We start from the raw sequence: 22,061 nt of genomic DNA on the forward strand, positions 1-22,061 counted from the left end.
TGCTATGAATGTATCATGTTGTTATGTCATGACATTGTGCTGTAGGTATGTTATGAATATGACATGTTATGTTATGAAAGTGGTGTTTTATCAGAACCCTTATGACCCTTACTCATACTCCTGAACTGTAATCCAACACTAAGCCCTGCACTCAGAGTGCCTATAAATTAATATTATGGTATGGTCATAATACACATTTAAAGACTAGTATTATGGTATGTGTACAATGATTTGTAGGAACAAAAAAATGATTGCTGGAGTCTTGTTGGGCTGAAGCTGCTCTAAGCCCCTAAAGCTCTACTCTGTGTTTTAGTGTTCTTACAGGATCCGTCTGTCCCCACATATTTCACTCTCTCTCTCTCTCTCTCTCTCTCTCTCTCTCTCTCTCTCTCTCTCTCTCTCTCTCTCTCTCTCTCTCTCTCTCTCTCTCTCTCTCTCTCTCTCTCTCTCTCTCTCTCTCTCTCTCTCTCTCTCTCTCTCTCTCTCGCCTGCCGGGGTTATTTCACCCTGGGTTTAGCAGCTGTCAGTCCAGCCCTTGCCAGGAGGATGAGCTGTAACGTCTGGAGGTAGTGGCTCCAATATAATGGGCTATGTGTGCTCTGCAAAGCTAAGTCTGGCTCTGCCCATTCCCATGATAGTGGTTTCCTCTTTGCTGATATTTTTTTTGTCTTCAGTCTTTTTTTGTTGTTGCAATACGTTAGCTTCAGGTAGCCTGGACTGTGAAACTACCCTTTACTGTTGCTAATAATGCTTCTATCCTGCTGTTTAATGTGAGGAGATTAGTAGACACACAGAGCATCACACACTCAGAATAACCCCAGACCAGTGTCTCAGAGCTACAGAAGGTAAAGTAATTAAGAATTCAACTAAGCTAATATAACTTAAAATACAAACCCATAGGAGAGATAACAACATCAATGGAATACAATGATTGGGTATCCTAGGCTATATTTTATATTTTCTTTTCTTATGTAGTTGTTTTTGTTTGCACAGGATATAGTTATGTGCAAATACACTTTGAACAACACATAGCAGACGTCTATGGGTGTGTACTGAGGTACCTCTTGAACAAATAACGAATAAATACATATACCCAAACCAGAGTTATATCTATCCATCCTGGCAGAAACATGGTGTGAAACGCTGTTCTTCTAGTGTCGTTCTGTGGTCCATTGAGTTAGTATAGAAGAGAACGAAGAGGAGGACAGAGAAGCTACAAAGCGAACACAAAACCAATCTTCTTCTGGGTCTTAAATGACGATTTGGTTGTACGTTTTGTGACCCCAGTTGTCCTCACTGTTAAACAAACTGTACACATACACATCATTCTGGATTAAACACATTTTTCTCTTCACTCCTTTGTATGCATGCTGTTTGTTTCAGAGTAATCTGCTCTTGTATATAGTGTGCTTCTTGTCCTAACCTATGGGAGCTTCTTAATAGAACTAAAGCGTTATCTACTGTTCCACTGTAGTGGCTCAGGATTAAGTACCTACTTAAGAGTAGTACTTCAGATAAGAGATGGCGTCTTTCTAGTCGCTTGGGTCTCTCTACACTTTTTATGCTGAGTTTCAAAGGGGCGACTTTCTGAAACAAACCAGAGACGTTTAGATTTATTTGCTCAGTGGTCTCGTTTATCCAGAGAGAGTTCACTGAGATTAGAAAAAGAAATCAGCATGGCCAGATCCAGCCAATTTTAAGGAACAATGGCAGATTGAAGTGTTGTTGCAGGGAAAGGTTTGAAACCTCAACCAGAAACAGGATTCAGAGGTTGGGATTTTGTATGTTTGTGTGTCGGGTAGCGAGACAATGGAACACAGACAAAAATGGCAAAACGCAATGTTGACACATGTTGTGTTATTTATTTATGTTGTCTACTCACCAACAGTCCACTTACCATTCATTACATCACCCCTTTAATCCTCCTCCACGTAATGATGTGGATTCAAGGCCTTCTCAATAAGACAGCAGAAGTCCTCTATTACCTCACCTCCTCCCTCCCCTCCACCACGTCTCACCTTACCTCACCTCCTTTACTCACAGCTAACCTCATATCACCTCTTTCCTTTCCCCTCCCCCTCACCCTCACCTCCTCTTCTCTCCTTACCCCCCTTAACCTCACCTCGCCTCCTCTCACCTCACCTCCCCCTCGGCTTCCCTCCTCTCACCTCACCTCCCCTCCTCTCCTCTCACCTCCCCTCCTCTCACCTCCCCTCCTCTCACCTCCCCTCCCCTCCCCTCCCCTCAACTCACCTCCCCTCCCCTCCCCTCCCCTCCTCTCACCTCCCCTCCCCTCCTCTCACCTCCCCTCACCTCCCCTCCTCTCCTCTCACCTCTCCCCTCCTCTCAGCTCTCCCCTCCTCTCACCTCTCCCCCTGGCTCCCCTCACATTAACCTCTGTCAGCATGGTGTGAGGACCCAGTGCATCACGTGGGACCCCCAAGGGGACGGCAGCACGGGAGCGGGGGAGGTTAATGTGCCCAGGAACGAGGTCCATGCTCTGGGGAGTCTGGCTCACGCTCTCCATGTTAATCCTACATAGTCACCGCGACCTCCTCACTTCTGACGACTCTGAGGACACTCCAGCTCCAGCCCCGGTCTCTCTGATTATCTTAAGGGTTAGAGCCCTAGAGTTTGAGAACCCCTGCTTCTGAGGAGAGAGCAGAATGGCTAGCTGTAAGCTACAGTAACAGAAGCTTGGGGCTGATGATTCTGCTAATCAGCCATGAGCGTAGCTGGAGTCTAGTCTCTCTGCTGCGCCCTCATCAGACACAAACGTGTTCCAGCTCCTCGTTTCGAAATTAAAAGCTCAGCCAAAGAAGGACCTCAGCTATTTTGAAGTAGCATTTACTTGACAGTGACCCGATTTCTTTCTTGAAGTGAGTCGAGTGCCAGATATCCCTTAGTCCAGGAAAAAGAAGACAAATGTAAAAGGCTTGTTTTAGTGTGTGTGTGCTGGTTTCTGTGTGTCAGCTGCCTTCATTTGAGACATCTTTAGCTCTGGTTAACTGTAGCTTTAATCCTTCTATTTAAAAAAGCAGATCAATACAGACTCAGATTAAGGAGCTTTTGTTAGGAAATTGGAGAACACACCTAGCAGGTTTTGTTATTAGATGTCAAACCAGACATAGTCTGACAGGATGACTAAGTAAGATACATTTTGTTGCAATAATAGAAGGATCATCACAAATCCTTGCAGATGTTAATATATTTGTTGAAGAGTTGGTAATGGACTTTGTTCTCAAATGTTGCACATTCTTGGCTAGGTATCCTCTCTTTAAGTACGAATGGTATCAACATCTGCGCTTGCCCTTCTTTGAGAGTGTTCCCTGTGGAGTCCGTCAATGATTTTCTCTTGAATCTACATTTTAAGCGATGCCCGACGGGAACCTGTTCTCCGAGAGCGTTAGGACAGCCCAGCTGCAAAAATGCAATTCCTTTTTTCTTTTTTATCACTGAGATCTCTTTAGAGAAAGTTAAGACCACGGAGCACCTTGCAGCATGCTAAGTCCACTTCGGTTGGCGTTAAAGTATTCAGGCGATTCAACCAGAAACTTGTCGCTTCTGATTTATTTACTCTTTATTTTGCGCTTGGTAACTCATATTAGGTACTGGGTAGTTTGTTTGCAAACAAATTTAATCCAGACCTTTATACTTTTGCTGAAACAAATCTAGTTAAACTGATTTTTAGTTAGGTAGGTTTCAAGTTGGCAGGCATAATGTTTTTAACCAATCGTAGCCCATCTTGGGCCTTTGTAAGGTAAACAATAGTACAATATCAATATAAATCAAATCCTAAATAATTTATCATTCATATATATCCCATATATATATATATCCCACACAGAGTTTTTGTCCTTGGAGATGAGTGCTGTGTCACACTAAGTCCCCTATATATATACAGTATACATGCAGTGGACTTTTATTGTGACACAGCAGTCATCCCCCTACATCCCCTCTCTGAATTGATCCTCCTGTAAGGGAGCCTTGAGGGAGTGATTAATAGATACTTCTGAGGGAAATTGGTCTTCTACTAATGAGCACTAAGTCACTAGTCGCCACACACACCAACGCACACACAAAACAGAAAACACACACATGCACGCACGCACACACGCACGCACGCGCGCGCGCGCAGCAGGACTGTGCCGTGTCCATCTGTCTGTCTGTAACTTTATTCACGTCCGTCTCATAGTGCCCACACCATGGCTATCTGCTTTAGCAGCACATTATCCAACCCAAAGATAAAAGTTTGCTTCCAATTTAAACACGGGCGATAGCAATCATGTGTTAATTGCGCTGCAAAACCCAGAAAGAATGAGGTGTAGCATCAGTGGAACTGCATCCGCCAGCGCTCCTCTGAGAGCCAAGTGATGCTGCAGGGAACCTCCCGATAACAGCCAGCGCCATTAGCTGAGTGGCCGCCGCTATGGCAGGGAGGATGCACATTTAAAGGTTTCTCTGTTTTTTTGCTATAACTCCATTTTCTCTTCCCTGTTTATTCCTCCCTATATGTCACTTCTGCACACCCTCTCTGACTCTGTCTTGCTGCCCCCCCCGTTATCTCTGTTGGACCTGTCTCTCCTCCTGTCTCTCCCTCTGAGCTGGCCTCGTGCTGTTGATCATTATGAACGTCCCTCCTCTCACATATGAACTCTTAATTACTGTCATCCATCATTTACACGGGTGTGTATACACGCGCCCACGCACGCACACACACACAAACTAACACACACAGGAAAGTGGTACAAAATAGTCACTTTGACGTTTTTCCTATCAAATCATGGTGCCAATTTGTTGCCATTTCCTTCACCTCTTATCTGATAAGGTTGTCTTATTTCTTATTTCTTTGTTTCGCCCTTTTCTTTTCATTTAGTTTGAACACGGTCAGCAAGGTCGTCAATATAAACGTGATTGCAATTCACCGGCTGCAGTTCTCTGGTTCCAGTGGCTCTGGCCCGGTTTAATTCCCGTCATTAACTAACATTTGTTTTGGATGGAGGTTGGCTGAGGTGGAGGTTGGCTGCGGTGGAGGTTGGCTGCGGTGGTGTAGCGTGGCCCATGTGTCTCTCCTCCGCGGCCAGGATCCTAGAGGGCTCAGATGCCGCTCCTCCTATTCACTAATCCCAAATATTGTCCCCTCTAATTGGATAATTAGCTCAAGGTCACTGGAGCATTTATAACTCCACAATGTTGACAGTTTCACTCTAGTGGCCCGGGAAGATTCCAGAATACCCCAAATTCAGAGACTCTTCAACTTTTACATGAAACTACTGTTTCTGTATCTTTTTCAATGTATTACTTCATGATTTTAATCATGTTTAGCATGTTGTTAGCCTAAGCGTATGTTTAATTTAAAAGGTTCTGTACCAAAACCGCAGAGTCCATTTAGGAACCAACAGAGTCTGCGGTCTACATTTCTGAGCTGCAGTCTCCACGTCTGAGCTTCAGAGTTGCCTTTTTGGCTTTCGACCGCTTTCTTAAAAGGCTGTAAAACTAAAAGTGAATTCCAAGGGAGCCAAGGAACTCAGCTAGCCAGCAAAATGCTAGATTTAATCCATAGCGAAGATAGAAATAGCATTAGCATTATGTGCCTGTGGAAACATATCTGTGGAAGCTCATTAGGACAGGACAGAAGACCTGCTACGATGCTAACAACCCTATTTTCCCTTAACACTTGTAACACAGCGTGACAGCCAGAGCTAGAGGTGTTGTATCAGCTGCTGTAGCAGCAGTAGACATTCAGACGAGTGACCAGTGAGGAGTTGTTCTGCTCATAGTGAAATTCATGTGGGTGTGAGCAGAAAATAATTGGGCTTTGATTGAAGTCTCTGTCTTCATTTGTACTTGTATGTTCCTTCTCCGAATCAGCTTTCTGTCTGGTTATCTACGAAACCATAAGGGCTGGTTGGCAGTTGACCTTCAGACCCTCAGAAACAGTTCCACCTCCTCATGTGAAGGTTAACCTTCACAGGTCAACTGTGAAGGTTAACCTTTCCATTGGAATATTTATCATGTAATTTGCTCTTTGGATTCTAAAGCAGCCTTTTTCCAACTACGGGTTTGGACCCAATAGCTCTTTATATCCTCTGAAATGTGTGCCAACATTATCCTGGGAACTCAATGAATCTGCAAGCTCATGTTTAATTTGCTCTGGCATATGCTTCTGGACCCCATCCCGTTTCAGTCAGATCTCCAGCAGATCTGGCCTGGGATGGGCCAATCACAACCCTGTATCTTATATGGGGTGGGTTTGATACCATGCCTGTACAAAGGAACACCATTTGGGAGCGCCATTGAGGCATTTAACATCCAAGATGGCTGCTGCAGATGTGTCTCGCGTTTCATCCCTCTGATTGGTCGTAGGTCTGTCCAATTCCGTCAAATTTAGGTATTTTGGTCTTTGCCCGTGGATAACTCCCCTTGGGAATCCGAGATGAACTGAGAGGTTACTGCACAACATATTTGGAGGGTCCTGACTGAGCCAAAAATACAGCCACAGGCGGGTCGCAGAATGAAAAAGTTTGGGCAACATGTATTCCTGTAATGGCCCATTCAAGGTCAGTAAAAGTCAGACACCAGGCTACCAACTAATTAGTATTTTGATAGTTGATTTTGACAGTTCTTGCACCTGGTGCCTGAAGTGGACACCTGCACTCTCTCACACTAATAGCCCGTGACACTGGCCATTCATTAAAAGTCTGCTCATTTCCTGGGCCTCGAAAAAAGCCCACGTAATCAACTATGGTCCATTAGTCAGCGCAAATGATCAGATGACTTTATCGATCAGCTGACGTGATCGACTAATCCCCGTTATCTGATAAACACACGCCGTTCTCTATCTCTTCCAAGAACTTAACTCGTAAACTGCTCAATTTCGTCGTTTTAGTTCTTGTTTCGAACGATGAGAGATGTACTTTTTGTCTGTCTCTGAGATGTAACTTTGTGTGCACTTGACAACCAAATCAAAAGTACTTATATTATTGTCCTTCTGAATCCAGCTCTTTTTTCAAGACACTTGCTCATGCACTGCTTCACACGTGTTGCTGGAACTCCAATTTTTGATGCATATGATGTCTCTCTGATGTCTCTCTGACTCACAAACGCCTGTGGATACGAAGTGCCTGCTTACTGACTGAATGTAAATATAGTCTTGGTACAACAGAACAACAGAGAGTTCCCCCCCTTGGAGGCTGTAGATAGCTGGCTGGCTGGCCTATAGGTATCCCTCTGTGCGAGACCGCAGGGAGGAACCTCTGTTTGCTATTCCCTTCATATACTGCGACTAATTGGCTGCAGGCGGACAGTTTTAACTGCATTTTCAAATACCACGATTTTAATTGGGATATGAGATACTGATGTTAAAAACACGCACCCAGCCTGTGCTGTGTGTTTACTGTTTGACCTTGCCTAGTTCTAAATTGAGATGCTAAATTTGTGAAAACAGTACTGTACACAGGGCAATTTATATTCGTAGCGTATTGTTATTTGACTATACATATTTAAGACCCGTATTATTTACCGTGATTATGTTACTCTGATGCATCGACGTGTAAAACGCAACGAGTCTGGATCATGTGTAAACCGTCCAATTAGACTTTTTTTTTTTTTTGTAACCCTGGTCCCGTGAGCGCTTGTCCACGGTTGCCAGGCAACGTATTGGCTGTGACGGGATTGCGTCACTTCCTGAAAGCCAAAGCGTTCGGGGCTCCGGCCGCGCGAGAGAGACTCCACACAGACAGTCTGGGGAGCTCGAGACGAGGACGGTGGTGGCGTTCGCGCAGGTCAACTGGAAGGACCGCAACGAAACTCAAAACACACACGCCATCTTAACGTATATTGTTTGCCCTCTACTTATAATACTACTTGGGATTAATGAGGATATTTCTGAACACTGGATTTACCAAGAGGGAACTACAAGGAGAGACGATGAGGATTTCAACTTGGGAGCGTTTGCAGACCCGCGAATGATACTAGTAACTTTTTATCGGGACGAAGAAGGATATTTGCGTTCGTGTCGCCGTGTGATCGATCTTGCGTAACTTTATACGTAGCCTGGCTGTTCCTGTTTTTTTTTTTTTTTATATATACAACGACGGTTTTGTTTGGCTCTGCGCCGGTGCTCTCCTCTCCTCTCGCGCGCCTGTTGACGGCGCGTGGCGGGGACACCGGAGAAGCTTCGGCTCGCGCCCGGCCGCCACCGGAGAAGCTTCGGCGCGCGCCGGCCACCTGACCTCTAACAGTGCAGGGGGAACAAGTGCTCGCTTAATGAACCGGGCCGGTGGTTCTTTGCGTCTGTTGTGTCCGCGTTCACATCGCGGCATCACGGGCTACTTGTTGTTGTTGTTTACGGTTTGAAGGCTAAACTTCTCACACGCGACAGGATTAACGTCACAATCACAAGTTCGAAACCGTTATACCTCACAAGCGATGTAACGTGGATTAGCCGTCGGCTGTCGATCTCGCGTCATGTATACGATATATACATGTAAACGTTTGTGTTGTGGAGTTTGAAGGTTGAACCGTTTTTGTTGTTGTTGTTGTTGTTGTTGTTTTGAACCACTTTAACCGCGTATCAGACGTCCTCGCGCCGTCACCATGGCCAGAAGCACGGTGCTACTTCTCTCCCCCCCACCGCACGAGCAGCGGCTCCCGTATGTATCCCGCTGCTGAGCAAACCGCGTAACCGGCGCGGCGCGGCGGCCCCGCGGGGCGGGAAGGACCGACCGCGGCCCCCCGGCCAGCCAGCATGAGCGGCATGGACCTCGAGCGCATGTCGCTCAGCTCATCGGCCAACTCCGTGGCGTCGAGCGCGCGGACGCTGTCGGCCAACGTGAAGAAGCTCCACAACGCCCTGAACCTGCTGCTGAACGAGTTCGAGCGGGAGCAGTTCATCCACTGCCTCAACGTGTACCACTCCAAGCGCAACGTGTACGACCTGGTGCAGACGCTCAAGATCATCCTCAACGCGCCCAGCAAGCGGCAGCTGCTGCCCATGCTGCGGCTGGTCATCCCGCGCTCGGACCAGCTGCTGTTCGACCAGTACACCTCGGAGGGGCTCTACCTGAAGTCGGACGTAGTAGTCGCGAGCAACGGGACCGCCCTCGAGCCCCCGTACGACGACTTGCCCAGCGGGAGCTCGACCCCGACCCCGAACCCGACCCCCGCGGCGGCTGTGCGGGACGTGCCGTCGCCGAAACACATCCCCCGCTGCGAGTCCAAAGTGGCGCCGCGCGGCTCTCCGGATAGTTTCAGCACGAGCAGCGAGGGGACAGCTCCCCACCCGCCCCTCGTGCCGCTGCTCGGGAAAAACTTTGTCCACGAGCCGCCCGGGGAGGTGCGCCACGTGCTCATGAAGCGGCACAAGAGCAACGAGGGTCTGGGCTTCAGCATCCGCGGGGGGTCGGAGCACGGGGTGGGCATCTACGTGTCGCTCGTGGAGCCCGGGTCCCTCGCCGAGAAGGAGGGTCTTCGGATCGGCGATCAGATCATGAAGGTCAACGACAAAGTGTTCGACAAGGTGACCCACGCAGAAGCTGTTAAGGTAGGCCCCCTCGTTTATTTGTGTGATTGAAGTTTGTGTGTGTGTGTGTGTGTGTGTGTGTGTGTGTGTGTGTGTGTGTGTGTGTGTGTGTGTGTGTGTGTGTGTGTGTGTGTGTCCATACGTCGTTCTTATTTTGTACCCAGTTGCTTTAATTATTGACGCTCTTGTGTCGCAACGACCGCATGTTTAAATGAGAGGAACAGGAGTCATCCACAGAGTGGTTGTACAGCTACAGGGAATTATTTGAAACCTGCGAGGTTTACTTTGAAACCTGATATTTACGGTGTCAATCGATCCAGGGAATTATTTTCTTTAAACTTTGTTGTATCTCGTCCACTTTTGCCACCGCCACCGTGGGAAAAAACTCAGACGAACTGTGGTGTGAAAATGATAAAAAGCCACAGCTGTAGGTACAACTCGTTAAAGAGTAGAGATTCGTAGGTTTAACTTAAACTAAGCTTAATGGACTGGGGGTGAATGAACCCATTTCCCGACAGCGGGTAGCCGGGAGGGGTCCATCGACCCCCGCCTCTAGCGCCAAGCGTAGGACGGAGACATCCGTTGGCCCTTTAAGGCATAATTACAGTTGTCCATGTTTAAGTCTCGAGGAGGAGCCAATTAGCAGATGAGGTAATAAAGACCACTGTGGGTGATTTGTGGGCGCCGTGTACCACTAATGGAAGCCTGCGAGGACCTTGCTTTAATGGAGGCACCGTGGGCTGAATCATGAATATGGAGGTCGCCCTCGATCTTAACTCATAGTGTCTGTCTGTCTGTCTCTCTCTACTCTCTCTACTCTGTCCCATGTTTTGTGGGCCTACCTTTGTTTTAAAAAGGTGTGTAATGTTGTATATTCAATCAAACATACCCCTCAAAACCTAAAACCATAACTAAATTGATGTACCAGGACAAACCAACGTGGAACAGGCTTAATTTATTAAGTCCCTTCATCCGATCTCAGTCCCTGGTAACTTCTTCCTTCTCCTAACAAAAGCCATGTCTGAGCTATAGAAATGGACACTCAGCACAGCAGACCCTGAGCACACTGTACTCAGTTCCATTATCACTCCTACATTTTAATCTCCTAGTCATTTGCATCTTCGACAGTCTATTCATAGTCCTCCGCAGACTGGAGAGCGTGGTTCAGAGCATTGGGTTACTCTACCAGCGTGTTGTCTTCATTCAACTGGATGGATGTGACACTATTGATCATTTTGGTGCTTCTACAATGTTCTGTCACTGTTGCTTGCTCGCACGCACGCACGCACGCACACACGCACGCACGCACACGCACATGCACACACACACACACACACACACACACACACACACACACACACACACACACACACACACACACACGCATTCACTCCGGGCATGTCGACAAGGTTGTTTGAGCTGGGCTGCCGTGCTCGGGGTGACACAGCCAGACGAAATTGAGAGCGCTGAGACGGCGCTTCTTAAACCCGACACGCCGTCGGCTTGTAAACCACTGCATCCCCTTACGTGGTGGTCCTGGCGTCGGGGTGGCCACGCTCTTGGTCTTGATGTGGTGCTGGCTGTGACGACCGCCCCACTGAAGGCCACGGGCAAGATGAACCGCTTCCTATATACCTCCGCTCCAGGAGAGTCACCTGTAGGCTTACTCAAGCTGCCTCTCTCCCCTTTGGATCTGTTCTCTCTCCATCAATCCCACTCCTTTATCACCCCCTTCTCTCACTCTCCTCCCGGTTCTATCCCCTCTAGTTATGTAGCACTCTTTTCTGTCAAACCTCGCTCTCTCTCCCCATCTCTTTATTTCCTCTCTGTCCTCTCTAGCCCTCTTAATTGCCCTCTTTCTGCTCTCTCTATCCTCTCCCTTCACTCTCTCTGTCATTTCTATTCTACCTCTCCTCCATCTCACCTTCTCCATTCTCTCCTCGTCCTAACAACCTGTTTCTTAATCTCTCCCTTTCCCCTCCTTCATCCCTCCCTCTCTACTGCTCCCACCTCCACTTCTGTCCCCTGTCTCTTTCTCTCTCTCCCTCCTCTCTTCCCCTCTTTCTCCTCTCTCCTCTCTTTGTCTGAGTTGTCAGGGACCTGGAGAGATAGAGCAGAGAATAAAAGGAGAGGGGGGGGGGAGAAGGAGCAATGGAGATATTTTTCACTCCCATTGAGTAGCTCCCGTTTTTATTCTGCAAAAATTCAAGTCTTATTTGTTGTCACAGGCTTTTGAAGCAGATGGTGTCGCTCAAAGCTACCATAATGGAACAAAAACACGTGTACAGTCATGATAAGACCGTTGATCTTCAGTGACCTACACACAGGCACTTCTGCTGAGAGCGAGGCTGTGGTGCAACTCCTCAAAGTTGTGTGGGACTCTTATCCATCCCACTTTTGTGAAAGCTTAAATAGGAATTTGTTGTGAGACAATGTTATCTGAAGGCCAAACTCTCCCCGCGTGTCTTTAAACACGGTCCATACAAGGGTTCACAAGAGGTGCTGCGAAGGACTAGCAAACAAACTAAAATAACATAATACCATGGAGAAATAAGACATGCACACGCACGTGCACGCATCCACACACACTCACAGGGCAATTTAAATGAATGAATAGCATGTGAACAACACATGACTGGCTGCAGAGCAGGCCTTTGTCCCCTGAGAACTGGGCTGATGCAGAGAGGACACACTGTTGCTGATTGAACACATACAAACATGCACAAGTGCATGCACGCACGAGTGTGTACTTGTGTGGACTCAGGTCTGGCCTCCTGTGTGTGTGAGTGTGTACTTGTGTGTGTGTGTGTGTGTGTGTGTGTGTGTGTGTGTGTGTGTGTGTGTGTGTGTGTGTGTGTGTGTGTGTGTGTGTGTGTGTGTGTGTGTGTGTGTCAAATTATCCATGTTGTGTATTTCTTCCCGCTCTGCGTCACCTTCTTGTTTCCTGTCTGAATTGATCCTGGTATCCCAGAACCAATCAGAAACATTTGGAAACTGTTTGGAACATTTGGAATCGATCAGAAACCATATCGTTCCACCCGCTTGTTCCTAATCACACTTGGTATTCCATACCGGTGTGACATTTAATTGAACCCTCTAGATGTTTAGAATCTTTCACCAAGACTAAAATGATGCACAGTACATAATTAGTCTGCGTATTTGTTATTCTTGTGATCTCCTCATTCTCGCTCTGGGTTAGAGCGAGAACCTCTAATGGACATACACAGCTCATAGGAAGGAAGAGACAGGAAACTGCATTGTGGTACGATTCACAGCCTTCTTCGCTTACAAGTGAGAACCTAAAAGCGGACGTCTTCGTAGATCTGATGAGGCAATCTTGGACTAAGAACTTTTCATTTCAGGGGGAGTCTTATGATTCGATTTAAAAGTGAAATAAGGGAATTATTGAAGATGTTTTGTTTTCGGCTGGCTTTGTTGTATAGGGAGATTTGAGCTAACAAGAAATTAAATAGAAGAAGTGCTTTTAAAAAGTCTACATTATGGTGCACTAAATCAGAATGAACTACGTCCACAAGCACTTGCCTGACTCAGCGAGGCCTTATCATGTAATCTTTCATTATAAGTGCCACTCCTTTGTCTTAGTTGTTGTGTAGTTGGCAAGAATCAATATGTGCTCATATTTTCGTCTTGAGTCTTATAATTCGATTTAAAAGTGAAATAAGGGAATTATTGAATGTTGATGTTTGATGTTTTGTTTTCGGCTGGCTTTGTTGTATAGAAATGAGAGGGAGATTTGAGCTAACAAGAAATTAAATAGAAGAAGTGCTTTTAAAAAGACTACATTATGGTGCACTAAATCAGAATGAACTACATCCACAAGCACTTCTCTGACTCAGCGAGGCCTTATCATGTAATCTTTCATCATAAGTGCTACTCCTTTGTCTTAGTTGTTGTGAATACGTAGTTGGCAAGAATCAATATGTGCTCATGTTTTCGTCCTGGACGATGTTGTCGTGTAACACATTATGGGATATAACTGACCAAAAGTTGGCCCAAAAACAAGCAGAACTAGTGTGTGTATCCTAGATTCCTTACTTCCTAGCTTCATACTAAAATAAGAAGAGTCCTTGCATTCGAGAGGCATCTGATTTATACTTGGCAGCACTATATTTTATTTTTCAAAGTCTTTATTAGCCCACCTCAGAGTTCCTTGAAAAGTATGATCTGTTGTCGTATAAATGTTTGTAAAAAAAACAACCCAGGCATCTATTTATGATTAATGATCTCTGGCGGAACATCAGCTGGTTCCCAATTGAGCCTTTTCCCCCGAAGTTAAGGACTTTGAATAATTAGATTAAAAGAATAAATCAAAGAAAGTGCCAGAGAAAGAGATGTCCCTCTTAAAGAGACGTAGCCTCCGTTTAGTTTGCCTTGAGGAAAGGCAGTCAGGCGAGGTATTTTAAGTGGCAATCCCAAAGATGTCAAAAGATTTTAATTTAAATAAATGTCAATGTTAAGACACTATTGCAGAATGAGGTAACACAATGGTGTTCCTGCCTCTGGCCCACTGATGAAAGCCCTTGTGTTTGCAGCATTATGAATGTATGAACTGGGTGAAGGAGGTGGTGACATTCCCAGCGGCATGCATTCATATCAAAAGCAGTGCACAGTTAGCGGTGTGTTGTCCATCACCCAGCAGTGGTGGTTTCACATACCCGCTCTTAAACTCCCGTTGTGTCTTTAATGGTGTACCGTTTTTTGCGCCAAAGAAAATGAAACTGAGATCTTCGAGATTGCCAATTTCATCTAAAATGTCGTCTTGAGTTTTGATCAAATGTCTAATTAATTTATAACTTAACCTTCCACTTAACCTTCCCTTACATAACACATCTTCGAATGATGCATTTTTTTTAAGTTAAGGCCAATAACCAATAAGCTCTGGTAAAGTTATGGTTAATTTACGTGAAGGTGATGGTATTGTTGCTTTTAGTTGAGTTTCGTTAGGTTAATTCTTCGTTTGTCTATTCTAATTGGGGTCTGAAGCCTGCGTGCATCGTCCTAATCAAAAGGCCAGATGCTAGCTAGCGCTAACTGGTGGTGGAGCTAGCGCTCTGTGCTGATGAATATTCAGAAGTTGCAAAGACCGACGCAGGCCCAGGAAGAAGATGAGACAATCAGTCACGCCATCGTTCAGCATATGTTTGTCACATCTTGTTTGTCACATCCCTCGCCCGCTTGCTTGCATCCCCTGTAGACGTGCCCATTGGCGCCCGTTCCGTTGACGTCAGTAAGTATGAAAACACACGCATCCTCCTCACCTTACCCCGTTATATCCCACGGTCACGCCTCCCCCCTCTCGCTCTCACTGACACACCCGTCCGTTTGTGTTTGGCCACACACACACACACACACACACACACACACACACACACACACACACACACACACACACACACACACACACACACACACACACACACACACACACTCTCTTATCCATCCCACTGTGGACAGTCTGTGTTAAACCCTGGGCTCAGCTCTGCATACCCCCCCCCCCTTCTCCATCCTCTGCTGTTCTAATTGCTTTCAATGCAGTCGCCCAGCTGTTAGCTGTATGCTGGCTAGCAGCTGGAGGCTCCACTGAAAAGCACTAGCCAGCCTTAGCCAACCAGCACTAGTCTCTCCAGGCGCTAGTCACTCCAACATTGGCCAGCGTTGGCATCCCGGTGCCCGCAAACCAGCGTTGGTCAGCAAGTGTTGGCCAGCCGGCGTAAGCCAACCACCGTTGGCACCTCAAGAGTGAGACTGCGTTCGATTCCAAGTGCTAGTAACTCCAGAGTTAGCCAACCAACACTAGCCCGCAGGTGGTACTAGCATTCCAAGCGTAAGCCAACCAGCACTAGCATGCACTAGCATCAGCCAACCAGTGTCAGCGAGCCAGCATTAGCATCTCAAGTGTTAACAAGCCAGTGTTGCCCTCAGACCTTCTATAAACTCGCCCCAATCCATCAGCTCCTCTCCCCTGGAGGAAGCCGGTCGCCAGAAGCCATTAATATCCGGCCAATGAGCCGGAACCATGCATTTCAGGACACGCCGTCCCCCCCCCCCACCCCCTTCCTCTTGCGATAAAGGGACCAAACTCTCTCTATTAGTCCCCAAGGTGTCACCCAGGTATTACACTGCTGGTGTTGGGCTCTAGAAACCCATGTTCCTGCTAATGAAACACGGAGGGGGGGAGTGAGGAGGGGGGGAGGTTGGGGGGGGGGTTCAGAGGAAGTTCTTGAGAGATGGATCGCTTTTTAAAAATAGGGCAAGTAACGGACAAACCCGACGAGATTGGCGACGTCGATGAGCTTCGAAATAAAGTGCTACTTCTTGCCGCTGAGTTATCGTTATGCTGTACATGGCAATGGCATACGTTAACTCTATTATCTATTATACTTATTTTACAGAAGTAATCCGTCACTTTATCAAACGTATCCTCTTGAGAAAAGCGCGTGGCCTGTTCTGCTCAATCCTCCTTTGCAATGTTCTCTCCCCCTCCTCTACACTGACACTATCGGAAATCACGCTGCGTTCTGAGGAACTTTTCAATCCGACGTGGGGGTGAGAACAATATGTTCATGTGAAGATGTCATCGGTATTCCCCGCCCGACGCTCTCGACTCTCTTCTCCCCGACTGAAGCTGTCTCCCCTCGCCCTGATCTGACAGTCGGTGGCTTTGGCTTTGATCACAGGTAGCGCTGTGACAAGCACGTGTGCATTGAGACATCCCCGGGGGAGCTGTGTGTGTGCGTGTGTGCCTGTGTGCGTGCGCGCGCGTGCGTGCGTGTGTGTAGTAACACAGCTCCTTAGTTGGTCTCTGTGAGCCTGTCTGTCACGACACCACAGAGTGACACACGGCCGGATGTCTGCGCTGAATACCAACCAGGCTTTAGACGGGGCGCTGCCGCCGGGCTGCTGCTCTGCTCTGTGACGGGGGGTACAGGGTTGTACGTCTTGGCCTCCGTCGCATGGAAGGATGCTCCCATGACCCATCACATGCTCCACATGTGTCTCTCCCTCCTCCCTCTCGATACTTACCTAATCCCGCGACGGGGACACGGAGAGACATGATGGATTGTCAGTCCAGGTAGCAATGTGTGGCGGATTTGTTGACCCCGGGGGGGGGGGGGGGGAAGGCGCGATTAACGGCTGGCGCGGGGGGGGGTATTATCGATAATGGAAGATGCGCGGATCATTTTCTTTCTCGTGTGTCACGTTTTTCGCCCGTGCCTAAAACCGCCGCTGCTTATAATGCTAACGTTATAACCGCGGGTGGAATTGTTGACGGGGGGGTGGGGATTGTTGACAGGGGTTGCGGGCGGACGGGGGAAATTGGGTTGCGGGCGGACGGACGCGCGCAACCCAAATGCGCGATTACGGGCTGGCGGAGTTACATTTAAAAATCGCTCGTTGTTCAATCTGTGGCGCAGTGCCACACATTGGCCTATGTGTGGGAAACACTGATTGTGGTATTGGAGCGCATAAGTGAACCCTCTTAGTGGCGATGCCCTCGCTGACATCTTGGCATTGTAGTCATACTGGGCGTGTGGTGTAGTGCGTGTTGTACGTGAGTGGTGAGGTATTTGAAGTACCCTGGTCTCCCTGGACGTGCTGTGTGTAGACCATTTGACTCCATTTCATTTATATGGTTTCTTTCTTTACATATTTTGTGTTATTTATTGCTTTCGTTCTCCTTTCTCCATTTCTTTCTATCACACTTTCTATCACTCTCTGTCTCTCTCGTGTATGTATGTATGTATGTATGTATGTATGTATGTACTGTATGTATTAGTGATCGACCAATATATCGGCACGGCCAATTTTTTTAAATTATATTTTTCCAGAATGATTTACAGACAGATCAATAAACGTGGGAGCAAAAGCAGTATCGGCTCCAAATATCGGCCCAAGAAAATCGATATCGGCGTTTCGGTCATCGACTAAGGCTGATGGAAAAAAAACGGTATAAAAGTAAAAAAGTAAAAAAAAAAGAAGTCTAATTTAAAAATGCCCGCAGGGCTACTATTGGAGGGGGGTGTGTGTGTGTGCGTGTGTGTGTGTGTGTGTGCGTGCGTGCGTGCGCGCGCACAGAGAGTGATAGTGCGAGGCCAGTGTTATCAGTGCCTTGGCTCGGCGCGGTCATTAAGGGCCGTTGTAGAGCTGGAGGACCTTGAGAGGAAGCGGACCGGGGGGTCTGCTTAGGGGACCAGGAAGACCTCCATTTCATTATCCTATTCATAGGGAGAGAAAAGGACAATAATGAGTGTGAGAGACAAGCACACCATGCAGACACACGCGTATAATCGGAAAATGTTTTTCCCTGTGTGATTTTAAAGTGGCTATTAAGCGATTGCGATTGGAGAGGGGGGAAAGGTGCCGGGTCTGAGATTTGCATGTAGCGCATTGGGAGGCATTTGAATAATCCACCCCGGTGATAAGGACTTCCTGTTCAGGGGGCGGCGATGAGTCCTGAGTTTGTGGCGGCGTGTTGGGAGAGTTATTAGTGAGCGGAGCCGAGCCGAGCCTGGGTATCAGCTGAGGTGATCTCTGATGTTAAGTGGGATGGATTAGAGATCATTGAAGTCGAGGATCCCGGGAATCACTATTCTAGTCGGTGGACACGATTCTGGCTGCGTGAGAAACTGAAGGAACGTGGGAGACATCGCTAAGCAAGAGGGGATTTGGATACAACGCTGTCGGGCTCGTTTCTCAGCGATCGAGACAACGTTGAGGTGGCTCTACGTCACGAGTTGCATCAATATCGAGTGTCTTGCGACGTACTTTCGTCCTTTAAACTTTCGTCCTTTAAAAGAGCCAGTGAAAAAAAAAAAGCCCAAAACCATTTAATTTGTCTTATATTATCATCAACATGGTAATCTATTCCATTTTATCACTGTTACTGAAATAAGTTCCCAATTTAGAAAAAAAAAAAAAGGGTCAAATCCTATTTTTTGAATGACGGTCCTAAAAAAGTATCATAAAGTTGGTGTGGCTCGTAGCTATGGGGATAACACTCTTTCCTAAAACTCTGTCTGTACCCAAAGCACTTTTTTTTAATCACATAGTGTTCGAATTCCTTCTGGAACAGTGGGTTCACTGGCTCTTTTAATGAACACATTGGATTGCTGCTAGGCTGGCCACCAGTTCTACGCAACCAGGAGAAGCCTCGCGTCTAGCCAAGGGACTCGGTGTCCCACGTCTGCTTGCTAGAGTGTATTGTTTTCTTGTTGGATTTCTCTAGGTCAGACATTGGGCGTCTGTGGCTTACGTTTGGGGTTTTAGAAAGGGTGTGGTTAGGCGGTGGGTGGGGGTTAGGGTGGAGGATGGGCGGGATGCAGGTCTCCCAGATGTCCCTGCTTTGAAACCGCAGACCCCCCCCCCCCCCAGGGACAGACGCCCCCTGGTCATCTGATACCAGGGAGCTGTCTCTCTTGTCTCTCCTCCTGACTAAATAAACATGCACGCGCACGCACACACACGCACGCACACACGAGCGCACACGCAGGCACGCACAGACGCACGCACGCACGCACGCATGCACGAGCGCACGCACGCATGTGCACGCATGCACGAGCGCACGCACGCACCTCTTTGTCCTCATCGGCCATCAGTTGACCACTATGGTTGAAGGTTGACTCTTAATCTTTAACTGCTTAAAATAAGTTACGTAAGCTCTTAACTGTTATTCCCTAACAAGCACCGTGTTCTTTAGACTGCAAATGTTCAATCACACCCATATGTCTGTAGAGATGATCAGAAAATATTTATTTTCAACTCCACTTCAAGAGCAAATGTCCTGTGTTTTGAGGTTTCAATTAATATTATACTAACTGACAAATAATGATTTAGATACAAAATATCAAGTTCAATACAAGTAAACAGTGAATGGGTTCAGGTGCAAATCACCAGTATAAGCCTACACTCAAGGTCAACTGAGAAACCTACACGTCGACAATCAATCACATTTACTTATAGAGACAAAATAATCCCAAAGGACACCCTATTTCCCCTGCTCACAACTATTGTGCCAGACAGACCATGAATTAGCACAGACGTCTGCTGTTGTGCACAACACTACCATCTACTGCACGTCATATCGTACCAGTACCCTGAACTCTGTCCTGCAGCATTCATGTATCAGCAAAACTCTCCAATTTGTTTCAAAACCTCGCTATGAATTGATTCCACTGAATAATTGGTTGGGAGAAATGTGCCCAAAATGGTAAGTGACTAATTTTGAGTAGAGTGGGGTTTCTAAATATTAATTTGCTCTTTCAAAATCATTCTGGTGTTTCAGAAGACTGTGGTCTTTGGCCTGTGGGTATCAGATCTTTCTTTGTTTTTCAACTGGTGGTAATTGTATGGTAATTTGTGGTTCTCTGACCTACAAATTGATGTAAATGGTAAATGGTCCTCATTTATAAAGCGCTTTTATCCAAAGCGCTTTACAGTGTTGACTGACATTCACCCATTCATGCACACATTCACACACCGACGGCGGAGTCGACCACGCAGGGCGACAGCCAGCTGGTCAGGAGCAATCAGGGTGAGGGAGTCTCGCTCAGGGACACCACAACACTCAGCTAGGAGGAAGAGTCAGGGATCGAACCAGCAACCTTGCGGTTACCAGCCAACCCGCTCTACCTCCTGAGCTAATGCCGCCCCAACCGGCATGTGTTTGTGGAAGTTCCGCTTGTTTTTGCGCTCTCATAGAAGGGTTTCTGCAGAGAGAAGAGAGAAATGGGGAACAGCTTCGGCACTGATACGTCAATTAAGCTAAATGCTAAGAGGAAGCAATGATGTTCAACACACTGAAGCCTTGACCTTCTGGAGGGAGGATAGGGATGCAGGATCGTCTAGACGCTAGTATGTTTGAGTACCAGACTAAAGTTTCTGGCTACTATGGGCCATCCCTGGCCCAGCTTTAGACCTCCTCCAGCAAGATGTCCAACTCCTCTACCTCACCTTCCACCTTCCACCTCCTCTACCTCACCTTCCACCTCCTCTACCTCACCTTCCACCTTCCACCTCCTCTACCTCACCTTCCACCTTCCACCTCCTCTACCTCACCTTCCACCTCCTCTACCTCACCTTCCACCTTCCACCTCCTCTACCTCACCTTCCACCTCCTCTACCTCACCTTCCACCTCCTCTACCTCACCTTCCCTGAGACACACGGAAGAGGGACTTGTAGTTGTTTTTTTAAAAGTGACTTTGAATGTACTACGAACAGTAGAGGTGTAACGATGCACAAAAGTCACGATTCGGTACGTACCTCGGTTTTTAAGTCACGGTTCGGTGTGTTTTTCGGTACAGCAGTTTTTATTATTTTATTTTTATTAAACAATTGGATTTTGATTTATTGGATTTGATTTGATTAAATTGTATCAAACAAATGCCTTACACAAATGGAAAGACATCCAATACAATTGAGGATAAAAACACAATAAAGTCCAGGACTTATTTCCATTGTGGTTGCCATCACAAAACATCAGGACAAGACAAGACACTAACAGAGTGTGTGATCATCAATAAAAACTTTATTAAAAAAAATAAAAAAATTTGGTATGTACCGAAATGAAATGTGCATCGAACCGTTAGACCCGTACCGAAAAAAACACCCCTAACGAACAGATCTGTTGATTCTGATGTTATTGTACAGATTGCAGAAATATTGCAATACTAATCTGCCACTCCCTTCTTTGCCTATGTCTCTCTGTCCCTTTCCCCTTTCTACTCATCCCTCTTGGTTTTTGTCTGTATATCTATTGCTATAGTCTCTCTCTCTCTCTCGCTCTCCCTCTAACCTGCACCGGCAAGGTTTTAAAATCTGTGTGTCTGTGTGTCTGTGTGTGTGTGTGTCTGTGTGTCTGTGTGTCTGTGTGTGTGTGTGTGCGCCCCCCCTTGGCCTCAGTGTAGTCACGTTGTAGCAGAACACAAGTCAAGCCTGCTATGCAACACACGGCTGACTGTTGCTGTGTCAGTTTACATCCATTTGCCAAGCTGTGAATCACGCTGGCTGTAGCACAATGCAGATTGCCACTGGCACACAGTGGATATTATAACTGTATGCTGAACACTTTCAGAGAATATGAGAGACATCTTCCTGTCAGCAGAGTAGGGTACTTATGGCTTCAATGGGAGGAAAAACACATTTCTGCACTTTGTGTTATATGCTATTGTATGATTATGTATGATTTTGGCATTACATGCACGTGGTTTTGTTGACTCGAATGGGTTTCAAGTTTTTCCAACCAAGTGTTTGAACATCATTCACCATGTGCAGTAGGGCTGCTCGATTATGGAAAAACGAAATGGTCAAATAGAAAATAAAGTCCAGATATGAATCCAGCTGTTCTGCAATTTCTATTAAAAAAAAACGTTCACGTTTCAACTCGATTATATTAGTTTGGTGATCGTTTCACTCTGAAATCGAAATCGCGATCAAAATTTGATTAATTGCCCAGCCCTAATGTGCAGTAGTTTTAACAGTGATTATGCTGGAGTCGGTCTCCTTGCCTGACTATGTCTG

General features: G+C 46.7%; 1 protein-coding gene across 1 annotated transcript in view; it reads left to right on the forward strand.

Moving 5' to 3' along the window:
- Positions 1–8,749: 8,749 nt before the first annotated feature.
- The window catches only part of whrna (whirlin a), a gene marked incomplete at both ends in the record, with an annotated part of 119,153 nt that continues 105,841 nt past the window's right edge, over positions 8,750–22,061 (forward strand). Inside the window, one exon of the mRNA XM_084483261.1 lies at positions 8,750–9,544. Within this exon, the coding sequence (XP_084339387.1) occupies positions 8,750–9,544 (795 nt within the window). The remainder of the gene's footprint in view (positions 9,545–22,061) is intronic.

Source organism: Micromesistius poutassou (assembly GCF_964030765.1).
Source record: "Micromesistius poutassou genome assembly, chromosome: 18".
In the NCBI taxonomy this organism is placed as follows: Eukaryota; Metazoa; Chordata; class Actinopteri; order Gadiformes; family Gadidae; genus Micromesistius; species Micromesistius poutassou.